The sequence below is a fragment of the Aspergillus chevalieri genome, chromosome 5 (genome assembly GCF_016861735.1).
Source record: "Aspergillus chevalieri M1 DNA, chromosome 5, nearly complete sequence".
Classification (NCBI taxonomy): Eukaryota; Fungi; Ascomycota; class Eurotiomycetes; order Eurotiales; family Aspergillaceae; genus Aspergillus; species Aspergillus chevalieri.
Window position 1 is genome coordinate 1,569,391 of NC_057366.1, and position 18,347 is coordinate 1,587,737.

At 49.7% G+C, this 18,347-nt stretch overlaps 8 protein-coding genes across 8 annotated transcripts; 3 read left to right on the forward strand and 5 right to left on the reverse strand.

The window, feature by feature from the left end:
* Positions 1-906: 906 nt before the first annotated feature.
* On the reverse strand, positions 907-1,639 carry ACHE_50541A (uncharacterized protein; the record flags this gene model as incomplete). The annotated part of the gene is made up of 2 exons (XM_043280269.1): positions 907-1,361; positions 1,465-1,639. The coding sequence occupies 2 exons, from the start codon at positions 1,637-1,639 to the stop codon at positions 907-909; spliced, it is 630 nt and encodes a 209-aa protein (XP_043137865.1).
* A 419-nt stretch (positions 1,640-2,058) lies between these two features.
* ACHE_50542S (spermidine synthase) lies at positions 2,059-3,824 on the forward strand (the record flags this gene model as incomplete). The annotated part of the gene is made up of 3 exons (XM_043280270.1): positions 2,059-3,011; positions 3,068-3,371; positions 3,426-3,824. 3 exons carry the CDS (start codon positions 2,059-2,061, stop codon positions 3,822-3,824), a joined length of 1,656 nt encoding a protein of 551 aa, XP_043137866.1.
* A 731-nt stretch (positions 3,825-4,555) lies between these two features.
* Positions 4,556-6,430, reverse strand: ACHE_50543A (dynein family protein; the record flags this gene model as incomplete). The annotated part of the gene is made up of 6 exons (XM_043280271.1): positions 4,556-4,687; positions 4,750-5,375; positions 5,427-5,520; positions 5,583-5,965; positions 6,028-6,189; positions 6,298-6,430. 6 exons carry the CDS (start codon positions 6,428-6,430, stop codon positions 4,556-4,558), a joined length of 1,530 nt encoding a protein of 509 aa, XP_043137867.1.
* A 512-nt stretch (positions 6,431-6,942) lies between these two features.
* On the forward strand, positions 6,943-7,859 carry ACHE_50544S (uncharacterized protein; the record flags this gene model as incomplete). The annotated part of the gene is made up of 2 exons (XM_043280272.1): positions 6,943-6,998; positions 7,070-7,859. 2 exons carry the CDS (start codon positions 6,943-6,945, stop codon positions 7,857-7,859), a joined length of 846 nt encoding a protein of 281 aa, XP_043137868.1.
* A 366-nt stretch (positions 7,860-8,225) lies between these two features.
* HSV2 (phosphatidylinositol-3,5-bisphosphate binding protein HSV2) lies at positions 8,226-9,620 on the reverse strand (the record flags this gene model as incomplete). The annotated part of the gene is made up of 5 exons (XM_043280273.1): positions 8,226-8,747; positions 8,817-9,173; positions 9,232-9,329; positions 9,393-9,431; positions 9,512-9,620. 5 exons carry the CDS (start codon positions 9,618-9,620, stop codon positions 8,226-8,228), a joined length of 1,125 nt encoding a protein of 374 aa, XP_043137869.1.
* A 596-nt stretch (positions 9,621-10,216) lies between these two features.
* Positions 10,217-10,633, reverse strand: ACHE_50546A (uncharacterized protein; the record flags this gene model as incomplete). The annotated part of the gene is made up of 1 exon (XM_043280274.1): positions 10,217-10,633. The coding sequence occupies one exon, from the start codon at positions 10,631-10,633 to the stop codon at positions 10,217-10,219; it is 417 nt and encodes a 138-aa protein (XP_043137870.1).
* An 832-nt stretch (positions 10,634-11,465) lies between these two features.
* Positions 11,466-13,036, forward strand: aspA (putative septin AspA; the record flags this gene model as incomplete). The annotated part of the gene is made up of 6 exons (XM_043280276.1): positions 11,466-11,486; positions 11,649-11,718; positions 11,795-11,911; positions 11,970-12,057; positions 12,120-12,722; positions 12,790-13,036. 6 exons carry the CDS (start codon positions 11,466-11,468, stop codon positions 13,034-13,036), a joined length of 1,146 nt encoding a protein of 381 aa, XP_043137871.1.
* Positions 13,037-14,142: 1,106 nt separating this feature from the next.
* Positions 14,143-17,934, reverse strand: rom2 (putative Rho guanyl nucleotide exchange factor (Rom2); the record flags this gene model as incomplete). The annotated part of the gene is made up of 4 exons (XM_043280277.1): positions 14,143-14,223; positions 14,282-14,713; positions 14,769-15,199; positions 15,255-17,934. The coding sequence occupies 4 exons, from the start codon at positions 17,932-17,934 to the stop codon at positions 14,143-14,145; spliced, it is 3,624 nt and encodes a 1,207-aa protein (XP_043137872.1).
* Positions 17,935-18,347: the final 413 nt, after the last annotated feature.

Here is an 18,347-nt window from a genome sequence, read left to right on the forward strand (position 1 = left end):
CAAAGTAAGAGAAGATAATCTGAAGGCCATAAACAGTTCGTGACTGAAGAAAGGGGAGAGGCAGCGTTTTCGGAGGAAGCAGGAAGACGGCTTTCCAAACGTGGAAGGCAGCAGCTCCCAGGCAACGCCCTATTACAACAAGAACCAGGTCGCAGTCCAGACGACAATTACGCAAATGTAGCGTTATTTCTTTCATAAAGTGAGCTACATTCGAGAATATATTTGTAGGGACCGTGAAATGGGTTAATTTATTTCAGTGACACTGTCAGCTTCGTTCCATTCATCTGGTGAAGGCTATCCCAAAACGCTAGACCATCTCTAGTTAAGGTTAGTCATGTAATGGTGGATAGTACCTGGTGTAGGACAGCTGGGTGCATGGCGATCAAGGCACTGCAGGGCAGTTGGCTCGGAAACCATCAATATAACAACCTGCACCGTGTATACAATGCCCCGTTGCAAATAGCAACGACAGAACCAGTACCGTAAGGCCGGTCAAAACTGAGACCCGGCCATGGAATTGCCATACCCTGCAGTGTTGAATCGATTGAGGTGTACGGAAACACGCATCAATCGTGCTACCAAGTGACACGGTACACAGTTGTCCAACTTTGACTATGGGCCGTAGACAAGCAATGCCTTGAAACCGCGACTTCCCGATGCTGGAAACGTGACGGTGTGGACGCCCACTGGTGCCTCTTGAGTATTCCGTGCACCCATCTGACCCAGTCGATCATTGTCACCCCTTAAGCGGTGGGTGGGAGAGTGGCTGTGACAACGCCATTATACCCATCTAAAAAGAAAATCGCGGCCAGTTTCCAGCTGACCTCATTGTATCCGAAAGTCTCTCAGGAGACGTCGTGCCGAACTCGATGATCCTAGCAGCGAGGAATAATAGACGATCCACGGCTAGAAATCTTGAATACCCGTCTCCCCTTGTAGCTGGGAATTAATATCGCCTCCACTCTCGCCCTCAATCATCCATCCCGGTTCTTCATCGTCAAAGTATTCCTCTTGCGCCTCGTTCCAATCATCATATTCATCATTCTCGTCAACCGCCGCATAGTCAAAGTCGCGATCCTCGCCCTTCAAGAACCGCATTGTCATCTCCCAGCGCCACTGCTTCTCTCCCTCTTCCTTGCTGGGTGGTATCTCGTCTCTGTCTTCCGCCAAAATTTCCCCGTTGGGACCGCGTTTGTAGCTGAACATGGCATGGGGATCCGGATGCGCAAGGGCATCCATTTTGGCTTCGGAGCGTAGCAGGTCCGCTTGGAGAATTCCAGAGAATCCTTTAGTTCGTCCTTCTGCTTCTCTTTCTGCGTTTGATTGGAACCGTCGGATGAGGCGATCGTATAGTAATGGGTCTGCTGGAGCTGCGCATTAGCTTGGAATCACTACCAACAACCAGGATCGTAAACACGATCCAGTCATTTAGGAAACAAAACAACGAGGAAAGAGCAAGACGACCGGCTAGTTCGAGATCTGCAGAGAAGTATTCGGGATGCATATCCAAGTAGCGCTTCCGCCGGTTCTTCGCGCGCATCTCAACGGAAGGCTGAGACGGCTGGAACTCAGACTTGACGTCCTCCCGGTCATGGTCCATTTCCATCTCGAGTCCAGTGCCCATGGGGAAATGCGGCATAATGGTCTTCACGGTTTAGTTGTTGGTGGTGGTGAAAGAGGAATGGCGTCAAAAGAAGGCGGCGAACCGGCGGACCAAAAAGTCCCCGTCAGCTCCGGCAGTTAAACCAACCATCCAACAAATAACAGTCCGCGCAGACCAGAATATGGAGAATTGGCTTTTTATCTGAGAAGAAACACGAAAAAGACTTGTACGTCCAGCTTCCAATTGTTTCATGTTGTGTTATTTTATTGCTGTTCTGCCATGCTGGGTTGTGCTCCAATCGGTGTTTCCGGTATATTGGCAGAGAGCAAAGCAATAAGAGAGACCGCAAGAAAACAAGGGGATTGTATTGACAACTTCTAGTTTTGCCTTGCGAGGCTATCTATTTTCCATTGAGTTTTTAAAGGAGAGCTTCAATTTGACAAGTGTCTTTCACCATGCCCTCAATCGACGAAGTGATCCAACGGGCCAACCCCAGAAAGGTGTTCACAGGCGTGGCATTACTGGTCCTTACAGCCTTCTATTCCCCGATCTTTGTGTTGACTTTGGCTCCTGTGTATGGATCTGCTCCTGCAAGCATCTTCCACAACTATGGCGCGGCACTTACTGCCGCTGCCGGATGGTTCCTGAAGGACCAGGTTCAGCGACTGACGAACCGACGAGCGGTCTATCTACTCCCGGTGCTAGCACTCTGGGTTCCCACGGTTGAGTATCTCTTGCTTCAGCAAAGCGCAGGGTTTGGGAACCCCACGGGTCCTGTCATCACGGGTCTGCTCAGCTACTATCCGTTAGTATTCCTCTCAGTTGCCTGCGCTGGCAAGCTTATCCAGACTGGGTTGAGACTGGAACAAGAGAGCGACGTCATTGCTGAACATGTCCCTCTCCTGTCGTCCTACGTTATCTACTCCGCAGGAGAGCATCTTGCCAATGCATTCATTGCCAAGTCCATTGGGACGTTTTCTCTGTTCTCAACTGCCGGCCTGCAGCTTCTGGTTACGCTTGCGTATGCGGCTGCCGTTCCATCAAAGTTTTTGCTCCTGGCCATTCCATCGGTCCTTTTCTCGCTCACTTCTAACGTGCACTTGCCTTTTGGCCATCCAACCAAGGCGGTGAATGCTGCTCTTCAGCATGAAGGTTACGAGTTACTGGCCCGGCAGGACTCGACTACCGGTTACATCTCCGTTCTAGAAAACTTCCATGATGGCTTCCGCGTCATGAGATGTGACCATAGTCTGCTAGGTGGACAATGGACGACGAGGTTGCCAGAGACCTATGCGTCTCCGGTCCACGAGCCTATCTACGCTGTTTTTACCATGTTGGAGTATATCCGTCTGATTGAGACCGACCGTGGCGAATCCCGAACGGATGAGAACAGCAAGGCTCTTGTCATGTAAGTCGCCGCATTTAATAGTTGCAGAACGAGCAGTATTGGCTAATGACATCCAGTGGACTCGGTGTTGGCACGCTCCCCGCTGCGCTGATCAACCACGGTATCGAAACCACGATCGTGGAGATTGACCCCGTCGTGCACAAGTTCGCTGGCCAGTACTTCGGCCTGCCTTCGAACCACATCGCCGCTATCGAAGACGCTAGCGCTTTTGTGAAGCGCTCTCAGGTCTCTGAACCCGCCAAGTACGATTACATCGTCCACGACGTCTTCACAGGAGGCGCTGAACCCGTCGAACTTTTTACCATTGAGTTCATTCGCGGTCTGGCCGCCCTCCTCAAGCCAGAAGGAGTAATTGCCATTGTCAGTACCCCATCCCAACCATTCATCTCCCCACGCCACTAATAAAAGCTACAGAACTACGCCGGCGACATCAATCTCTACCCCGCCGGCCTAGCCGTCCGCACCATCCGCGCCGTCTTCCCAACCTGCCGCATTTTCCGCGAAGAAGCCGCCCCCGAATCCAACACCGACTTCACCAACATGATCATCTTCTGCAAGAAGAGCTCCGCCACCCCTCTCACCTTTCGCGATCCCGTGCCCTCCGACTACCTCGGCAGCAAGTCGCGTCAGTCCTACCTGGTTCCGAAGCATGAGATTGATGTGTCGAGGTTTGCGGATCATCACCACCATGGTCGACCGGTGTTGATTGCAAAGGAGACGGGGAGGTTGCATAAGTATCAGGATAGGAGTGCTTTGGAGCATTGGGGGATTATGAGGGATGTCGTTCCTGATGCGGTTTGGGAGAATTGGTAGTCTCTTGGTTTAAAGGGATCTATGGGTGAGTATAGAGTGCATTGCTGGAAGTTGGTCAGGGGTTTTGCTGTCTTTGCATAATGATAAGCGGAATTCGCTTGATATGTAGTTTGTAATATAGCTTGGCATAGAATGGAAATTCATCTCATTCGAGAGACTGGTGATCAAGACTAAACGTTCGATTGCACATGTTACGCGAGTGAGCACATCGGATACATGTCCAACATGACTCCCCATTCCGCAGCAGTAGTACTCTACATTATAAACGACGACTCAAACATCCATCACCAAATTAATAATCTATCAAATGTTCAACTACAACTCAAACTTGGTATTCACATCGATCTTCATAGCAGCGCTAATGAGACATCATGTCCAATAAACAATAAAACCCACACAGTGCAAAGGGGAATAAATAACTAAATGAAGTAACTATTCAGGCGACGCCTCTCCTCTTTCCTTCCACCATTCCATATGTCATCTCTATTCCAGCAAAGCAAGCTAGCCCAAAGCGTATCGTATCCATCTTCATCTACCGTAGAGGCCAACGACGACAATAACAACAACAACGATGGCATTCCTTAATGCCCTGATTCTATCTATGTACGGCGTGAAGGGTGAAAATGTAATAACGTGTACAAACCAAAAGGGAAAAAATGAAAGAGCATATCGCATGGCGAGAAGGAAGGGGGCGGTATGTAGAGATCGGAATCGTAAAAGTGAATGTTCCATTATGTTGAAGGACTTCCGCGAGATTGGGGCTTGCGGACCAGGCCGGCGAAGAAATCGGCGAGCGCTTGATTGTGTGCTTTCTCGTCCCCGGAGGAAACCAGTGCTTCTTTTCCTCGTTTGGCTTCTCGCTCCTGTAGTACCAGTGGTTAGAAGGAGATGTCATTTGACAATGAACCGGGGTTGGGATGCTAACCTTTATACCCTGCAACGAGGCATCGACGTCCACCTGAATACCGTCCTTGTTATACTCAACTGGACCGATATACTCATTGACCCGGCCGTTGTTATCCAGAGGTGACATTTCCATCTGAGGCATCTGGTGCGCTTCCCTATCCTTATCATCCTCCTGTTTCTGTTTCTCCAGAACTTCCAGTTGCTTCGCAAGGAAACTCTGCATATCCGAGGACTCGACTTCCACCTTGTTATCGCTATGTTGCCGACCAGGGGGTGCGATCGAGTAATCCCGCTTAGGGTCTTTGATCGTTTGCTCGAATATTGCTACTGCGCTAGAGCCATCCTCTGCTTCGGTAGCATCTTGTGGTGTTTCTTCCGTGGACTCGTTGTAGTTCAGCGGCTCAGGTGGGTCTTGGATTTCAATTGACCAGGCTGTTGATACGCCTTCCATGTCGAAGCCTTCTCTGATAATCCGTATTTTGCCCCACGAGTCCCAGTTTGAGGGCACCAGGATCTTGTCGCGATCGATAACGTTATGTTTAAGCGATTGTCTTTTGAGGAGCGAATGTATCCCGAGGGAGGAGTGTAGCAGGCTTTGTAATGAGCTCGCAAGGAATGGGGTCGTGTAGATGAGTGATGCGCCGTCTGCCATTTGTCAGCGTTTGTTGAATAAGCTAGGGAAATACGCAAACATACGCTTGAGAAGAATCGTTCTCATAAACTGAAGGATAAAGTCAAACTCCTCCTCGTGCCAACCGTGCTCTTTCTCGAGCTTCTCGATTTTATCGGCCTGGTTTCACACGGGTGTCAGCATGCGAGTCCCTTTCTTTCGTCTTCAGTCAATATACGTACCCCCTGACACACCACACACATCGGAATCCCCAGCGGCTCATCCCATTCACCAGACCCCAGAGGTATCGTAACCGGTCCCCCAGAGCTGGTCAGTCCCTGCGCACCCGCGGAACTCGAATCCATAGCCCTCTTGCGATCCCTCCATTCGACCATTGTTTCCTCCATAGCAATCTTCGTCGGGTCATCAAGCGAAATCAATACTTGGCGAAGGAGACGGATCCATTCTCTCAGTCGCCGGACCCATGTCCACGGGTCTGACCAGTCCAGCAGGATCACGACCAATGTTTCCGGGACGGACTGAGGGGTCAAGAGCGGCTTGAGGAGGGGGGCAAAGGACGGTGAGGGTTCGGAGAGGAGGTATGCGGAGACTCGTGCAAGGGTATCTTTCGAGAGAACACTTAGTTAGCCTAAGACGTGGCTATATCCAGAGTAAACCCTCAGTTACCTTCTTGATCAGCATCCAGCACATCCTGGTATGTGTATCCCAGTGCGAACTGATTGGCGATTGGCGGTATCCTCCCTTTGCGCTTGTCATTTGATAGACCGGGCTCCGATGTATCTGCGGAAAATGTCTCTAGGAATTCTCGCTGGCTCTCTGGTGTCCCTCCTGTAAATGAATGAATTAGCACCTCCCATAATCTCCGTCCTGCGCAGGGCAAAAGTAATTAAAGGTTCTTCCCCGTCTCAATCACAGTAGAATGACGATGGCACGAACCCAAGATCAACAAATTCTTCTCCGGCAAGCGCTTCCCATTTGCAACATTATCCAACATGGACGACCAGATATTCTTTTTGGATCCATCTTTGCTTGACGGCCGACTGTTCGACCGGGTGCCAAAAGTCGACATGATCCGATCCGTTCGATCTCAACGTTCAACCCGCGCAGACCATTCCAATACGACGATAGACCTCCCAGAGAATTTCGACTAAAACGACGCGTAGACCTCAAGGCGAAGGTGGTGGTAAATCGGGTGTCGGAGCGGAACAGGTCCAAATCAGGGGAATCTTTGGGAGGGCGGAATATCAGCGGTGCAAGTAAATTGGATATAAGCCAGGCTTTAGGACGAAAGAATCCCGTGGCCGTGCTAGAAACGTTTTCCTGTCACGGGGTACCAGAAAAGTGTGGTGAGCGTAGGGTGCGTTAGTCGGTCACTGTTCGGCCAGCACGGAGGTTGGATTGTATGGAGGGTCTCCCTGGTAAACAAGCGGACGCAGTTTCGCCCGCCGGTGCTGGGTGGAACCTTGCGCGGAGGCCCGTGAAGAACGACGTCTTTTCTTCACTACAACAACGCGCTCCTGCATTCAACCAAGAAGATATGCAGCTATTGAATCACTGATATTGATATTCTAATTCTGCAAAATGAACAATATCCGCCAAATCCAAGCGCTCAACAAGCGCGAACTCGAAAACGCAATGTAAATCCCATATCCTTACCTCCACCAGCTACCAATCTCAACTCTTAACTAACCCTTGAATGAAATAACAGACCCCCCGCAGCATCATGGCACGCAGACTACCGCGACACAGCTTACATCTACATCGGCGGCCTCCCCTACGACCTCTCCGAAGGAGACGTGGTAACCATCTGTTCGCAATTCGGAGAACCAGTGCACGTGAACCTCATCCGCGACAAAGAAACAGGAAAGAGTCGAGGCTTTGCGTTCCTGAAGTACGAAGACCAGCGCAGTACGGACCTTGCTGTTGATAACCTGGGTGGAGCGACGGTCCTGGGAAGAGTGATTCGTGTAGACCATGTGCGGTACAAGCGACGCGAGGATGAGGAGGAGGGTGATAATGTTGCGAGCTTGATGGGGGATGCTGAGCCAGATCAGAAGAAGAGGAGGGGTAGTGAAAATGAGGAGCCCCGGAGACGACCGCAGCTCAAGGAGGAGAGGGAGCTGGCTGCGTTGATCCAGAACCATGACGATGAGGATCCGATGAAGGAGTTTTTGATTGAGGAGAAGAAGGAGGAGGTTACGCAGGCGCTGGAGAGATTGGGGAGCAGTGAGAAGAAGCCCTCCCGGCGACGAGATGATAGCAGGGAACGATCGAGTCGGCATCATCGTCATCATCGCCGCAGGCGTGATGAGGATCGAGTGCGCTCCCGCTCCCGCTCTAAGGACAGGAGGCGTCGTGATGAACGATCTAGGGAAAGGAGATCTCATCGGGACAAGTCACCTTCAAGGAGGGAAAGGTCCGATAGAGATCGGTCACCTAGGAGGTCACGGTCGCCCGGATCACGGCGATACCGGGACAGGCACGATCGTCTGCGTTGAGTACTCAGGTCTGGCATCATGAATTGTGCTATCTATATGCTATCATAATCTGCTCTGGTTGCAATTTCACAAAGGAAAAGCCGATAACCCCTTCGCCTAAAACCAAAGAGAAACTCGTGAGTCCATGAAAGGGCTCGACTCAGTACACCGACAGGTTCGGGGGCGTGGCAGTCAGCAACCAAATGCGTTGGCATTCTCCGCGCAACCGCATCTTCCTGGACGTTGCCTGCTGCGACATGAGGAAACAGTGGGGGGGGGATGTACTCTCAACCCTCATGCAAGAGGGGGAAAATATACCACAATTGGGGGAGAGGCAAGCTTAGATAGAACCTGGAAAATTATCAATCCCAATTTCTCCGAATGGCTTCAACCACCCAAATATCTTTTCCATCCTTCTCTTATGCAATACCGTTTCCCATCATCTCCTTCACGAATGACGAATCTTTCCCATCGTCCGTCACGGCCTGCGCCGATGATCAAGATTGTTTGGTCGTCGGACCAGCCTATGACCCCCTTGGGAGGTCGCGCAAACGAGGTCCCAAGAGATGGAACATAGCTCAGCGGTGCTTCGTCACCAATCTCGAAGTGTGCACTTGCAAATGAATATATGTCTGAGAACACTCTGGGAAGCAACGGTATCTTGCCGAGAATGCCCCACTTCTGGTTGGTCCCTTCTTCAGACTGAGAAGGAGGTGACTGGCTACGGTATGCTGGGTTGCGTGGGTTAGGGAGATCGAAGACATGAAGTGTTGACTTGTCCGAGGTAACGGCTAGCATGTTGTTTGAAGGAGAGATGGCGAGTGAAAAGATCACTGCGTGGTCCACTCCTCGTCGTAATTCGGCCATCTTGGTGCAGTTGCTTGTAGAGAATACCCGTATCAACGTACCCTGGGAATATTATGACAATTAGTCAACCGATACCGATAGAAATATATGTCAGGCTATCATATTACTTACCGATTCACTTGCTGTTGCCAGCACTTCGCCGTCCGGGCTCAACGCCATAGCTCGCAGAGGTGTACTATGTGCCGGAATGATACTGACATTGCCGGTTTCCAGTTCTACCAGCTGAACTTGCCCTGGAGACCGACCCGGGAAAGCAAGCAACTTCTGCCCCAGACAAGCTAGCCCCATTGGATTATCCGACGTCTCGAAAGCCGAAAGTTTGTTTGGAGGATTAGAGAAGGCGAAGATGTGGATACTGTTTAGCAATGCGACGACAATGCGCGACCTTGATAGACGGACGCCCAAGACTGAAGTGCGGAATTCGAGGTTTATGACCCCTTTCTGCTTTACGTCGTCCCAGATCACCAACTGGGGGTAAAAGTGAGTATATTATCATTACCAGAGATATGGAAAATCGGATGCGCACCCTATTTTGAGGGAATTTGGGTTGTTTCCCTCCTCCGACAATGGCAAGGAAGTTATACTGGCCCATCATTTCCACTACCCCAATGCCAGCGTTGAAATCTGTAGCCACATGGTTAAGCCGGGATCAGATCATGAGGGTTGCCTAGAAGCACAGCAGCATACCTCTTGACACCTTGAGCTCGCATGGATCGGCAGTGAAGACTATTTGTCGATCAGGGTATTCTCAGTATCAATTGCTTTACATGCACGAGGTATCGGGAACAGCGATAGCGAAGACTTACCGCAAAATCCTGTATCCAGGCCAACGGAGAAGCAGCTGTTATCACTATTGAATGCAGTAGAGAGTGAAACGGGCCCCACGGATTCATCAATAACCTGCCGGGTATTCATCTTGATAACGACTAGAAGCTACCTCAGAGCTTCGGTAAGGGTCAATGACGGAGTAACGGTGCGTAAAATCAAGAATAACAGCACGATTACAGATGTTTTGAGGGACTGTCAATTTTCACTTCAAGCTTCTTCCTGTACTCTGTAGAATCCAGGACATAGACCACCAGGGAGAAAGTGATATGACGATGTCCAGATTTCCCGAAGACAGCTTCAGAACTCCGCCTTAACTCCGGGACAGGAGGCGCTAGTCCCGATATAGTTAGAGGGGGATCCATTTACGTTGCCCTGTATGCCTTAGGCCGAAGTGCGTTGATGCTCTCCGCAGTGCATGGAGCTTTATACCTCAAGGGTACAGAGTAGGATATTCAGAACTTCTAATGCATTCATATTTCATTATTTGGATATTTTACGCCTATGTAACGCCAATGCCAGATAATGCCCATACCAAGTATACTCCGTGCTTCGTACTCTGTGGTACTTGTATGCTCCGCATGTAGCCATGCATGACTACTCGTATCAAGTAGATTCAGTACCTGTCATATATGACCTCAAATATGAGATCTAATCGAGCCTCCCTTAGCAGACTGGAAGGGTTATCATTTCTTCCTTCTGGCCGCTCTGCCTTGGATGGCAAGCCCTCCATACTCTGCTTCCCTTTCTCTTCGTCTGTCACGCTCCTCTAAATCACCATAAGATCCATCCTCCCGTCCCGGCGTAGATTCTTGAGCCTGCCTCCGCATCCTATTCCAAACATCCGGATCCAAAAATGGCTGCGGGGCGTTGGAAAAATCGTACTCGATAATCACCGGGCAACTTCTTTCTTGCCGGTATTTTTGATCATCAAAAGAAACATCATTCTCTGAGAAGGCAGGTTTTCGAAACTGGATGTCGGCCGGTCTGGAGCTGGGATTTAGACACACGGAGGACTTCTTCGGAGGAAGGAGAGGACGTCTGACTGGAATAATGCGGGCTCTGCTGGTAGATGACATGTAGTCTGACATGTAACAAGGCATTCAGTAAGCATCAGGCTATTTAAAATAAGGAGTGATTATTGAACGCCCTCACTTTCTGACCGAGAGAAAATCATAATGAGGAAGAAAAATGTCCGGCGAGAAGTTCTGATATTCACTACGGCGGCCCGCAACGACCCACTTGGAAGAGGAACCCCTGAGTACAAGGATGACCGTACTGTATCGTCATGTATTATTGTACTAGTTCATTGTATCCAGATTGCAACACAGACATGCAGTAATCTGTATACAATAATGAATCGGATAGACATTGGATGGTAACATTACTACTAAAAAAAAAAAAAGAGAGAGAGAGAGAGAGAGAAGAAATAAAAGCATTGATCTCTTCTACACCTGTGCTTTGGAGCTGTGGGTAAGCTGGTGTATCTGGTAGAAGCTCCTGATTACCATATGATACGTGCCATTGTATGGCAAAATTACAGGCCTGGTCCTTTCCATCTGGAGAAGAGCAGCGTCGACTCTTATTGGCCGGAGGGAAAGGGGGAAACAGCCTGGGAAATCACCCCTAATCGGACCTCAAGCACCACCATCGCTCTGTCTTCCTCTTTCTCTCCTTCTTACTCGTTCGCTCTCCCTCTTTCTTTCTCTCAGTTCTGATTATATACACAGCTTCAGTCTCAGGAGAGCTCTCTCTCCCCCCTTCCTTTCTGTTGCCGTTCTTTCTTCTCCTTCGCTCACCTCGACGTCTTCCCTCCCCCTCTCCCCCCTCTTTCGCTTCCGCTCTTCGTCCAGACGGAAGAGGCTCGATTTAATTCAATTCCACCTTATCCATTGATTTTCCGTTATTGGACCTCGTCGTCTATCAGAACCCATCATGTCGTCGGCCTTGAACGCGGTATGTCCTGTTCTTTGTTTTTGGTTGTGATTTCGATTGAGCTATGGGCAATTGCGACTTCCTGTTCAATGCATTGAATATCTTCTTTTTTGTATTCTCAAATACGCCGCAGCTGATGAGCTTTTTTGTTATGTGTTGAACTCGTTCTGATACCAGATTAAGCTCCGTCGCAAGAAGAATGTCAAGAAGGGAATCCAGTTCTGTTTGATGGTCTGCGGCGCCAGCGGAACAGGTATGTCATGCCCGCGCTATCTCCATACCTGCCCAATGGCATCCCACTGACAACCTACTTTTTCACTTGGTTTTAGGACGCACGACTTTCGTCAACACACTCTGTGGACAGCAAGTTCTGGAATCGAAAGATGCTGATGATGCTGCCAACGCCCATATCGAGGAAGGAGTCCGCATCAAGCCCGTCACAGTCGGTAAGCTATTGTGTGTCCACAAATATTTGGTCACCGTGGTGCTAATTGGGAGACCAAGAACTCGAATTGGATGACGAGGGCACCCGAATCTCCCTAACCATTGTTGATACCCCGGGATTCGGTGACCAGATTGACAACGAAGCAAGGCATGTGGACCTACGGGTTGACCCAAATCATCACTCGACAACAGCACTGACCCTTTCGTTAGCTTTGGTGAGATTGTTGGATACCTCGAGCGCCAATACGACGACATCCTGGCCGAAGAGTCGCGGATTAAGCGTAACCCCCGATTCAGGGACAACCGTGTGCACGTCCTCCTCTACTTCATTACACCAACCGGCCATGGTCTCCGTGAACTCGATATCGAGCTGATGAAGCGCCTCTCGCCCCGTGTTAACGTCATTCCCGTCATCGGAAAGGCCGATTCTCTTACTCCCGCCGAACTGGCTGAGTCCAAGAAACTGATTATGGAGGACATCGAGCACTACCGTATCCCCGTGTACAACTTCCCTTACGATATCGAGGAGGATGATGAGGATACCGTGGAAGAGAACGCGGAATTGCGTGGATTGATGCCATTCGCCATCGTTGGTTCGGAGGACTTTGTGGAGATCGACAACCGGAAAGTGCGCGCCAGGCAGTACCCTTGGGGTGTTGTCGAAGTTGAGAACCCACGGCACTCGGATTTCCTGGCCATTCGAAGTGCTTTGCTCCACAGCCATCTCGCCGACCTGAAGGAGATCACTCACGACTTCCTTTACGAAAACTACCGTACCGAGAAGCTCAGCAAGAGCGTTGATGGCACTACTCCGTATTTAGCCCCGTTCCGTTCCTTGTGTTATTTTCCTTCGGACTGAAACTAACGGTTTTTACAACAGCAGTAGAACCCAAGATTCTTCGATGAACCCTGAAGACCTCGCATCTCAATCCGTGCGCCTCAAGGAAGAACAGCTCCGGCGTGAGGAGGAGAAGCTCCGTGATATCGAACTCAAGGTGCAGCGCGAGATTGCTGAGAAGCGACAGGAGCTCTTGGCTCGCGAGAGCCAACTCCGGGAGATCGAGGCCCGTATGGCACGCGAATCGAGCCAAGGTCAGGTGGCCGACGGTGCCAGTGGAGAGGCTTAAGACCAGACCCTATCGAACCAACTGGCGTTTGTTCTGAAATGAGACACGGCTTCGCGGGTTTAACATCATCTTGTGCCAACGTAATGGAGATCTGGGGCACAAAGGTAGTAATTACTCTATGGGGATAATATTGACCGTTTATTCACGTTAATAGCTTTTTTCTTTTTCTACTTCTTACCTTTATTGAAGAGAGGGGGAGGCCAAATGCAGCACTCGGACCCTTGACCTCCACTCCTGTAGGAGGATTGAACAGGTCATAACGATCAGAATGTTGCACTAACCCTTTCTCTCGATATTTCCCTTCCTTGGTCGTTCTTCCTTTCCTTTGAGTGGAGATTCGTTTCTTGTCTTTACAGCGCCCGTGTTGCCATGCTTGGGGTCAGATAACATCCTTTTAATTGTTGACAACCGGAAGCAGTTTTCTGCATAAACCTTTCATTCGGATTTTTTTTTCCTTTTCTGTTTTGTGTTTTGTTCTGTCATGGCACCTGTTCCTATTGAAGCAGCGCAGCAAGATTCCCTCTTCATTTATCTTTTGTGTTTCTATTATTATTCTATGTCTTCCTAGTTGATAGTAGTATTCAATGAAGAAAAGTCCCATCTACATCTATTGCAAATCGCCATAGACAAAAGCCAGTATCTATGTTCTTTACATATCAACCTCGTCAAGACAGACAGAATCTGGGTTTTGATGCCGAAACGAAAAAAGGAAAAACGGACAACAAAATAGCAACAAGAATTATACGAACTCAACGAGGAGAGAGTATAAATGTAAACAAGAAATCAGAAAGATATAAGAACAGGAATAAACATGTGGTATTTTCGCTTCATTGTACACAGAAGAAGTGGGCAAATGAATCAAGATAACCCAGTACAGATCGAAGAAATGGAGGTATTAAAAAGAGATGTGTGACAGATCAAGAAAAAAGGATGAGGTAGAAAAGAAGATAGGGGAAGAAAGAGTAAGAGTAGTCCCCCAGAAGAATGACAAGAGACTTGCTCTCTCTAAGTGCAGTGGTGAAAAGGAGTTGTGGGTTGGTGTATGTATAAAAAACACAAATCGGGGGAGAATATGACAATAACCTTCCATATCCATGATGAGCGACCTAGTTCTGCGGTGCCTTGCTCCAGAAATCCAAACTGGCGACCACGTCCTCCCCGGTTTCGTCTTCGTAGGCATAGAGAATCTGAGTCACAATCAGCAATCCGTACGCTTGTTTCCGCTATTATATTTCCAAGACTCACCTCTCTTGTTGAGGAATGCAACATGCGAATGTTTTTGCCCGTCATGATGTGGATCAGTTCACTGGTCTCAATATGTCTGATCTCGATGAAATTGGGCTCGAAAGCAAGGATATAGGGATAAGAAAGCGCGAATGCGTTGGGGTTACCCTCCCAAGAAATCCGCCAGTCAGGCCTAGCGCGCCAACCATTGCGGTTGACGAAGAATGAGAAGTCGCTGTAGTTCAGAAGGAACTCTCCGTTCATTCGCTCGATGTGGATCGGCTTCACGTTCTCTTTCTTTGCAACGAAATCAAGCGAAGTATCGGCTTGGTCGAGCAGAGATTGGGTCTCGGTGGTTTCGAGACTGACAACTTCGAAACCACGAGCACAGCCAACGCACAGCGTCGAGCGCAGGAAATGTATCGAGGACGATTCGGCTGGGATGTAATATTCCTAATGGACGTATTAGTGATACGGACGATTGAGGAAGATGAAAGAATATACGAACCTTGAATGGCTTGAGTGTGTCCTGTCCACTCTGGAACATCTTGCTAACAGCGGACTTCTTCTTTCCCTTGGCCAGGTTGTCCATCGGCTCATAGACCTTGATGGTTGTCGAAAGAGCAGAAGTCTTGACAGAGCACACCAAATGGCGACCAAGACCTATGCCGGCCTTGAAGAAGTTGGCATGGCCCTGAATTTTCTTGGGCCGCTTGGACAAGGTATTTTGACCTTCCACCACCTCAAGAGTCTCTAACGGGAAAGAAGAGAGAGTCTTGTTTGCCAAAACTAGGAGTAGCTGATATTCCTCCAGGGTATCGATTTGAGTAACCTGGCTGACATCAAGCACCTTCCTTGGTTTTGCGGACTTATCCTTGGGCCAGCGATCTGAAAGGTAGATGCCACTGTCTGTGCCATAGACCAATTTCCGGCCACCGTCTGAAAAAGCAGAAATGTAAGCATCCATACAATGAGAAAGAAAAAGAGAACTTACCGACTGGAACAAGACAGTTCACCCTGTTGACGGACGTAAAGAAGTGCTCACACAGTACTGTCTTGTGGTAGAAGTTGCTATTGCGCTCTCTGAGCTTCCGCTGTTGTTCTTCCACCATCTCGATAAATTTCCTTCTTTGAGTCGGCGACGTAGCATATAGTGTCTGCTCATAGCCACCTTTACCAAGATGCCTGAACGTGATAGGAAGGCCATCCTTCGTTGATGGAGGATTGACAGCAGCCTTGTTGGACAGCAGGCTAGACGAGGGGCGTTTAGAGATTCCAACCTTCGGGATCACTTCATCCATTTGTGCGATCACCAGGAGCTCCAGAGGAATGGGTTTCCTGTAGACTCGATACTCTTCACGCTTATTGACAACCTTGATCCTGACTAGCAGGACCGCGTGGTCAAAGAGATATGCAGTAACCTCGGAGCTGTCGGTTGGTGTCTTCTTGAATGCCATCTTCGTGAGCATCTGGCGGTTCTCCTCTGTGAGCTTCAAATCGACGTAATCACCAGGGTTGAACTTCAAGGATGAGTCGAGCTGCACGAGGTTAAAGTGATTCTCCGCTCTTCCACTCTCAGTATTGACACGGGACAAGAAATCTTTGATAAGCTTGATGGCTTGGGGAATATCTTGCTTGTCTGGATTATCATCGCGCGTACTCTTGAAAACCTGTTCGAGGAGCAGTGGATATCTTGCCAGACGGGTGGTGGGCTTGGTCAAATAACCATTCAGCTCCAGTTTGCGAGACTCCTTGAGACGTTCCGTCTCTTCTACGAATCGTGCAAAGGCAGGGTTTGACGCCTTCTCCTTCTCAAATTCGTACTTTCCATAAAGTTGGTTGGAACCATACTTGATAAAAGGTTCAAAGTTCGGCACATGTTGAAGGAAAACGTCGCCGACAGTATGCACAATATGGCTTTCCTTTTGCCGCGTATTCAGAGCCTCACACAAAGCACTATTAACCTTGAGCACCTCCAGGCAGTTCCCAAACACTGTGCGGATAAATTTCTCTCGTCGATGCTCTGGAATTGGTGAAAGGTTGGCGTTGCCAGCAGAACGCAACGGCCGCATCCAGAAGTCCCGCAAGTATTCCAAGTCCTTGACAAAGTCGCGTTCGGTGTACATGATTTCGAATATAATCTCTTGGCGCTTCTTCTGTTTATCGTCGATAGAGTCTGAGACTTCTTTCGGAACCATATTGATCCACAGTTTCTGGTCGTCGTTGTCATCGTCGCCATGCAAGCTACCCTTGGAGGCAGAAGTTCGCAATCCTGGCTGAGGTTTGATGTTTAATCGTGCCTGCTGCTCCAATCTTCGGGGGCACGCTATCGAGTAGCATAAGGTTTCGCGCGTGCATGTTGGCGAATAGCACTCAGTCAAAAGAGTGAAAACACCGTTGACATCGGAACTCGGGGCTTCCTCTCCCATGGTTTCCTTGAACTGATAAAGCTCCCCGGTAGCATCCCGGAGACGGTGGTCGTACGTCACATCGTGGAAGAACTTTTGCGCATCGAGTGCCCGACCCAGCAAAAGAGCCAAATTCCGATCACTTGTCTTGATAATATAACCAATCATATCCACTGCCTCAGCACCGCTAAAGGCATTCTGATAGGACAATCCGTTCTTCTGCCGTTCACCAAGTGCGATTTTCTCCCGAAAGACATCCGCGACCCGGGAAAGGAGGGCCGGGTAGACCAAAGGCACTTTGCTGCGGCGTGAAGTACTTGTGGCATGTGTCACTGTGGAACCGCTGTGTTTGGGTTGCGATTGGCTTTGTATGCTCATCGTCCGATCGGGGACAACAGTCGACGCCATTGACATGGTAGCGGAAGCCATAGACATGGAGCGGGAGTTCGTCGAGGAGTCGCTTGGCGGTCGCGATTTGCTATTCGCGTTTTGCTGTGCAATGGGTTGCTCTGGTTCTTGTTTCATCGGGGGAGGCGGGGCTGGTCCGGACGGATTCCTCCTGGTCGGAATGACACGTCCAGTACTCGTAGTGAGTGACTGATCCCTATCGGCCGCATACGAGGTCATCGACATGGCGCGTTCATTCCCATGCCTTTCTGGTACAACACGGCCCTGCGCAGTCATCGGAGCGGCAGGGTGGTAAGGTTGTTGGCGAAAAGCAGTGGCGGAAGTATGGTTAAAGCTACTTGGAGGCGGTCCATACATTGGGGGCCCGCCCATCCTTGCCATCGAGCGTGACCGGTATGCGTCAGAGTTCATGGCGGGGGGAGGCATCGGCCGACCGGGCGCTTTCATATCTTGGTATTGGGAGCCTGGAGTCGGCCTCGAATCCAGGCGTTGGGGTTGTGGATAGGCAAATCGTCCTGGGTACGGCCGGGGAAGATTCTGCGGAGGAGGTTGCGCAGCCATGGCAGCGCCTCCGGGGTATGCTTGATAGTACCCATTGGAGGAAGCCGGCGGATAGCCATTTTGCATCTGGCGTGTAGGTTGCGGTGGAGCCCTTTGCATCTGGGGGTGTGGCACATGGGATGACATGGTATGAGCTCGATCCTGAGAAAACTGGGGGGTCTGCGAAGTCATCGTCTGCGAACGTCCCGGTGGCGGTGCTCCGCCAAAGATCTCTGAAAATGCAGCATCCCGCTGGAAATTAGAGGGGTGGCCGTAGGGCCGGTAGTTCCGGCCCTGTTGTCCCCCTAAATCCGCCATAGTCTATGATAGTCCTTTCTTTGCTGTCCCTTTGTAGGTTCAAAAAATCACAAGACAAACCAACGACAGAATTAGCCAGCGAAGCAATACGAAGCAAAGGAAAGGGTATCGGAACTGGTCGTAGAGAGCGTGCAAGAGCGTCGCGGGAGTCGTTCAGAATCGTGGAGAAAGGAGAAGCGAAGAGGGAAAAAATTGAAGAATAACCGTGCTCCACAAACTTCGACGTAAAGACGAGCCAAATAATAATAATAATAAAAATCCTTGATACAAGAGAGAAAAAAAGAAGACAAGAGAAAATAGAAAAGAGGAAAAGAAGAGAAAGAGGGACAAAAATCTCTTTCAGTATCTCATGCCTCAATGAATCCGAGCTTTGAAAAGGCCGAATTCCTAGCCTGACAACCGGACGTCGAAAC